Consider the following 7,063-nt stretch of genomic DNA (forward strand, 5'->3'; position numbering starts at 1 on the left):
AGTATGTGCCAAAACGTCAAATGGGGAAATTAATCTACTTACTCGAAAACGACTACTAAGAGGTCTTAGATCCATGCTATAAATGCTTAATTATCAACAAAGAGTACAAAGTTTCCTTTGTTTTAATAACAAAGAGGTAGATAAGGTACAGGCTGCCTCTATAATCCGAAATTTTACACTTGTAAAAAGTTTGATTTGAGACAGATTAATCGATATCAAAAGACGATGGGCATAATCTTTGACTTCCAGAGGTTAACAGGTCATAATTTGAATCATTCTGAGTACGAATTACTTGATGAAGATCATTATGGGTACGAATTACTTGTTGATGAAGATCATTCTGGGTACGAATTACTTGTTGATGAAGATCATTCTCGTTTTGATTCAGATCACTTCTTTGATATAACAGAGAAGAATCACGGAGATCTTGAACACTCTCCATGTCCAAGGAGTCTCTAGTCTGTCGAGGACTCGTATTTACAGCACCACTTTCTTGAACTGGTACAATGGCGATACGGGGGTATTCCATGGATATTTCTGAATCTTCTGAAGACGAGGCTGAAGGGAACTGACCTCCTAAGATAGACCACGTGTTATATGTACTCGACTCGATGGAAATGTCATTAAGGGGTGCTCTGTTGCTGCTATACCGATATTCTGAAGTAGTGGAAGAACAAGAATTATCAATATTAATCGTTCCGATCCTTGACGTGGATTCTAACAACGACTCTAAGGATATCAGAGCAGGTGCATCAACCAATTCATCTTCGTTCTCTTCGCAAATAGTTTTCACTCCGGTTTCTGAGTCTAAATCTTTTAGAAGATATCTATATTCCTCTATCGAGTACATCTCCTTAAAGTTTCCAGAATGTGCAATAGCTGAGGCCTTATCAATCTCAAGACTGGCGTCGTAGAACAATCCCTTCAGCTCCTGCATCCGCGCCCTGGCTATATAGTACATCATTTCCCGCCTCGCCTCGATATCCTTTAAATCGATCTCATGCATGTACCCCTCGGCTCTCTCCACATCTTCTTTAGAGATGACACAGTCAGGGATACAACAACCCTTGTTACTGAGCCCCAGCAGACAGAAAATCATTCTTAGCAAGAACATTCTTTTCCATAGATTCCGAATTTCCTCCTCCTCCTCACTGAGCGCCCACAATCCTTTGCTGCCTTCGTACAAGAGGGCGTCTTTCAGTTCGTTTGTCGGTGTTTGTTCAAATTGCCATAACTTGAAGTAGACGTCAATGTAGATCATGTTGGCTATCTCCAAGCATGGACCTGTAAAATTGGCACAGCAATGGGCTTGTTTCACCATGTCTTCACCCTCCAAAAATTTCTTGGCAATAGCCAGAGCATTGGCTTTTCTACCGAAAAATACGACCTCAGAAATTGACGCATCGGTTGATAAACTTGCGAGAGACCTCAGTTCTTCAAAAATGTTCTGGTCTGGTAATGTTGAGTCATAAGTAATTGCGATTGCATCGATTTCTGCCCCTAGTAAAGCTATGTATTTGTCGGCCAGGAATTGCTTCCTAGATTCGATCTTTTCTCGTTCAATCTGATCTCGTAGTTGACGAGCTTGTTTTCTGAAAAACTCTCGGGGATTACGAAACTGTGCGTTGTGAACCAAACGCTTCAGATTCTTAAAGTATATGTGAATGGTCTTTTTGTTTGGTGGCACAGACCGCTTTACGGTAACGATGGAATTGGACATCAATCCCGAGTATAAAAAATGTCTGAAGAGAACTGATGCCAATCTGTGAAAGCCATGATCAAAGAGGCGTCTTCCTAAATCATCTACTGATACAAAACTGTAGTCTCTAAATACAAGAATCTGGATTATTTCCTCGCACGTGATAGAGTTAGCATCAAGACACGGATCTAGAAGCCCTACTGCTTGAAGCGCTGAAGCCATTTCCGTCGTGTCCACATGTTTTAAAAAATTTCGGAAAGCCTCCAGTTCTTGTTTTCTAGGCATGCGCGGTCTGCATTCTTTGGAAAATGAAATTGGAGTCGTCAATAAAAACGGATCCATCACTGCGAAAAGAAAAAAAAGATCAATGTTGAGTGTTGACAAAAGTTCTGAAAATTGGGGATGGACATTAGCCTTACTGCATCCATTCTACTTCCTGTGCGTGGGGATATGAATTTAGATGTAAACAACAAGATTTTTCATTTCAGAATATATTTAGGTTACATTATGAAAATGTGACTAAAAACTTTAATTTCAATTTGAAATTTTTTTCATCAGCTTTGAAGGAAAACTCGAAAATTTCTGGTATTTAAAGGGTTAATCAGTAGTTAACAATAGCGGACTTATATTCATTTTCGACAACAAATCATACTTTGTGGTTTTGAATAATACATGTAAAATAATGTAATAGATAGTATGCAAACATGTAATCATTTACTCTTCATTATAAAATCGACCGTTATCACCTTTAGTGAGAGCATGAGTGATGACGCCACATGTCACTGAAAACGTATAGCAAATGGAGTATACATGTAATATTCAGCCTTACCGTCAGGAGAGCTCTACATATCGATAACTCAGCACAATGCCACCTACCCCGCTATATACCTCACACAGCTTCCTGTCTCCTCTACTTAACACACACAGCTTCCTGTCCCCTCTACTTAACACACACAGCTTTCTGTCCCCTCTACTTAACACACAGAGCTTCCAGTCTCCTCTACATACCAAACACCGTTTCCTGTCCCCGCTACTTACCCAACACAGCTTCCTGTTCCCTCTAAATACCTCACACAGCTTCCTGTCCCCTCTACTTAACACATATAGCTTCCTGTCCCCACTACTTACCTCGAACAGCTTCCTGTTCCCTCTACTTAACACACACAGCTTTCTGTCCCCTCTACTTAACACACACAGCTTCTTGTCCCCTCTACATACCTAACACAGCTTCCTGTCCCCGCTACATACCTCACACCGCTTCCTGTCCCCGCTACATAACTAACACAGCTTCCTGTTCCCTCTACTTAACACACACAGCTTCCTGTCCCCTCTACATACCTAACACAGCTTCCTGTCCCCGCTACATACCTAACACAGCTTCCTGTCCCCGATACGTTTCTCACACAGCTTCCTGTCCCCTCTACTTAACACACATAACTTCCTGTCCCCTCTACTTAACACACACATAGCTTCCTGTCCCCGCTACTTACCTAACACAGCTTCCTGTCCCCTCTACTTAACACACACAGCTTCCTGTCCCCGCTACTTAACACAGACAGCTTTCTGTCCCCTCTACTTACCTAACACAGCTTTCTGTTCCAGCTACTTACCTAACACAGCTTCCTGTCCTCACTACATACCTAACACGGCTTCCTCTCCCCACTACTTACCTCACACAGCATCCTGTCCCCTATACGTACCACAAACAGCTTCCTCTCCCCTCTACTTAACACACACAGCTTCCTGTCCCCTCTACATACCTAATACAGCTTCCTATCCCCTCTACTTAACACACACAGCTTCCAGTCTCCTCTACATACCAAACACCGTTTCCTGTCCCCGCTACTTACCCAACACAGCTTCCTGTTCCCTCTAAATACCTCACACAGCTTCCTGTCCCCTCTACTTAACACATATAGCTTCCTGTCCCCACTACTTACCTCGAACAGCTTCCTGTTCCCTCTACTTAACACACACAGCTTTCTGTCCCCTCTACTTAACACACACAGCTTCTTGTCCCCTCTACATACCTAACACAGCTTCCTGTCCCCGCTACATACCTCACACCGCTTCCTGTCCCCGCTACATAACTAACACAGCTTCCTGTTCCCTCTACTTAACACACACAGCTTCCTGTCCCCTCTACATACCTAACACAGCTTCCTGTCCCCGCTACATACCTAACACAGCTTCCTGTCCCCGATACGTTTCTCACACAGCTTCCTGTCCCCTCTACTTAACACACATAACTTCCTGTCCCCTCTACTTAACACACACATAGCTTCCTGTCCCCGCTACTTACCTAACACAGCTTCCTGTCCCCTCTACTTAACACACACAGCTTCCTGTCCCCGCTACTTAACACAGACAGCTTTCTGTCCCCTCTACTTACCTAACACAGCTTTCTGTTCCAGCTACTTACCTAACACAGCTTCCTGTCCTCACTACATACCTAACACGGCTTCCTCTCCCCACTACTTACCTCACACAGCATCCTGTCCCCTATACGTACCACAAACAGCTTCCTCTCCCCTCTACTTAACACACACAGCTTCCTGTCCCCTCTACATACCTAATACAGCTTCCTATCCCCTCTACTTAACACACACAGCTTCCAGTCTCCTCTACATACCAAACACCGTTTCCTGTCCCCGCTACTTACCCAACACAGCTTCCTGTTCCCTCTACATACCTCACACAGCTTCCTGTCCCCTCTACTTAACACATATAGCTTCCTGTCCCTGCTACTTAACACACACAGCTTCCTGTCCCCACTACTTAACACACATAGCTTCCTGTCCCCTCTACTTAACACACACATAGCTTCTTGTCCCCGCTATTTACCACACACAGCTTCCTGTCCCCTCTACTTAACACACACAGCTTCCTGTCCCCTCTACTTAACACACACACCTTTCTGTCCCCTCTACTTACCTAACACAGCTTTCTGTCCCCGCTACTTACCTAACACGGCTTTATGTCCCCTCTACTTAAAACACACAACTTCCTGTCCCCTCTACTTACCTAACACAGCTTGCTGTCTCCTCTACTTACCTAACACAGCTGCCTGTCTCCTTTACTTAACACACACAGCTTCCTGTCTCCTCTACTTAACACACACAGCTTCCTGTCCCTGCTACTTAACACACACAGCTTCCTGTCCCCACTACTTACCTAACACAACTTCCTGTTCCCGTTACGTAACACACTTCCTGTGTCCTCTATTTAACACACACAGCTTCCTGTCTCATCTACTTAACACACACAGCTTCCTGTCCCCGTTACTTAACACACACAGCTTCCTGTCTAATCTATTTAACACACACAACTTCCTGTCCTCGCTACTTACCTCACACAGCTTCCTGTCCGCGCTACTTACCTAACACAGCTTCCTGTCTCCTCTACTTAACACACACAGCTTCTTGTCCCCTCTACATACCAAACACAGCTTCCTGTCCCCTCTACTTAACACACACAACTTCCTGTCCCCGCTACTTACCTCACACAGCTTCCTGCCCTCGTTCCTTCTCCCCTTCATTTACATAAGTTTCCTGGCATTGACCCAGCGTCTGAAGAATTTTCCCGGAAAACGGCGAACTTTCTCAATAAAATTACGTCGTATTTATATTTAGAAATATCAAACAAATATTAAGAAAATGCGTATGTGTATGACAAACGACATCAAAGTCTACAAATACAAATAGCTATAGGATTTCTTTTGATAATTTCAAGTTTCGGTTTTGCTGTTTAAAAAATTATCATCGGGTACAAATTAGTGCTTTGCAAAATCAATATTCGTTAAATGTCTATATTATACATTGCTACTAGACCGTGAATACAAGTCTATATAGCTGAGGGTGACAGAGTGCATCCTTACAAATAGGACCAACACAAGCACACAGAGGTAGATCATGGCCTACTTAAATCGTAGTGTGAAATTTATTATCCCGTCATTAGATAAAATTTATTAATTCTGGGCCCCTGAGGACATATAAAGTCATAAATAAAAGAGAACTTCAAATAATTAACGTTGATATGAAATAAAAAAGAAAAAAAAACAACTTTGATACAGAAGTTTGTAGCAGTTCGGGAATATAATTATTTATTGGGGGCAATGAGATATATAAAGTTCATATTTGTTTCTTGTATGCATAATTAGAATATAATTATTTATTGGGGGCAATGAGACATAAAATTCATATTTCTTTCTTGTATGTATATTCACAATATTTTTTATTTTATACTATGTTATTAACATGTCAGAACAAAATGTCTTCAATTTCAAAGGAAAGTTTCGGAGGTCAAAGGTCATAGACGCCTAGACGAAGGATTCAAAGACGGGAATATCGGAAAACATAGGACTAGAGTATAACGTACCCGGGCCTGTCAGATAGGGGGGCTTACTCAACTGGTTTCCCGGCGCGGCCATTATAACTTCACATAATCACGATTATAACCTCACAGAATCACGAATATAACTTCACAGAATCACGATTATAACTTCACTGAATCACGATTAGCTGCAGAACAGTGGGTCTCTAGGGGAAACATTGGAACAGAGCAATACTTTATGTCGCAGATTTTTCCCTGAACATGTTCGAGGTTCTATATTGCTTTATTCGTGACTCGCGGTGTGAAAGTACAACCTGAGATCACTATGATTAAATTTTGTTTACCTTTCTACTTATCATGTCATAAAAGTGCAGTTTGTGTTGATCTCGCTGGTCAAGTCACCTCCAAATGTTTAGCATGTTAATGTTGTACATGTACGAGCGTTTAGATCTTCGGTTTTTATAACTTTTTAAGTATCCAAAATATCATCAACTAGCAGGACGATTGCGCGCAGTGTAATGGCGATGTTACGATGACACAATGAAGCAATGCATTTTTATCTAGGTTTAATGATGAGAGGAAGGGCGGAGGAGCATACCCCCTCCCCCCACACACATACTTTCCATCTTCCCTCCCCCCCCCCCTTTTTTTTTGTATGGTCCAGATTTGTAAAACCTCAGTTAAATCATCGCACGTACTTATTTAAGAGGCTGTGCGACATGTCATGTCTGGCAAGCATACCTAAATTTACCTGTTTTAATCAGAATATTTTATTTGAAATCGGTATTTACAAAGAACTGTTACTTGGCCATTTCTAATGCACAAATCAAGTGACAGTCACATGTCCCAGGTCAGACTTCCCGAGGTAAGATAATCGGTGATCTTATCTGCGTAAAGCTGTGTATTTTGCTACCATAGTACCGTGCCATAAGTTTAAGAGGAATAAAAATATGAAATACCACTTAGTAATTCGTTGTTTTAGGCTCTTTCGGACCTAAATTTTGACAGTTGTGTCTAAGTTATTTGATGCAC

At 42.1% G+C, this 7,063-nt stretch overlaps 1 protein-coding gene across 2 annotated transcripts; it reads right to left on the minus strand.

Annotated features, from left to right (window-relative positions):
• Positions 1-106: 106 nt before the first annotated feature.
• On the minus strand, positions 107-5,796 carry LOC125672348 (uncharacterized). 2 transcript variants are annotated; one of them, XM_048908584.2, is made up of 2 exons: positions 5,199-5,796; positions 107-2,043 (listed from the first exon to the last, which is right to left on the minus strand). In XM_048908584.2, the coding sequence occupies exon 2, from the start codon at positions 2,039-2,041 to the stop codon at positions 206-208; it is 1,836 nt and encodes a 611-aa protein (XP_048764541.2). In that variant the 5' UTR covers positions 2,042-2,043; positions 5,199-5,796; the 3' UTR covers positions 107-205. The 2 variants fall into 2 exon arrangements, with proteins under 2 accessions (XP_048764541.2, XP_056018430.1); XM_056162455.1 differs by lacking the exon at positions 5,199-5,796 and adding an exon at positions 2,588-2,658.
• Positions 5,797-7,063: the final 1,267 nt, after the last annotated feature.

The sequence above is a fragment of the Ostrea edulis genome, chromosome 4 (assembly GCF_947568905.1).
Source record: "Ostrea edulis chromosome 4, xbOstEdul1.1, whole genome shotgun sequence".
In the NCBI taxonomy this organism is placed as follows: Eukaryota; Metazoa; Mollusca; class Bivalvia; order Ostreida; family Ostreidae; genus Ostrea; species Ostrea edulis.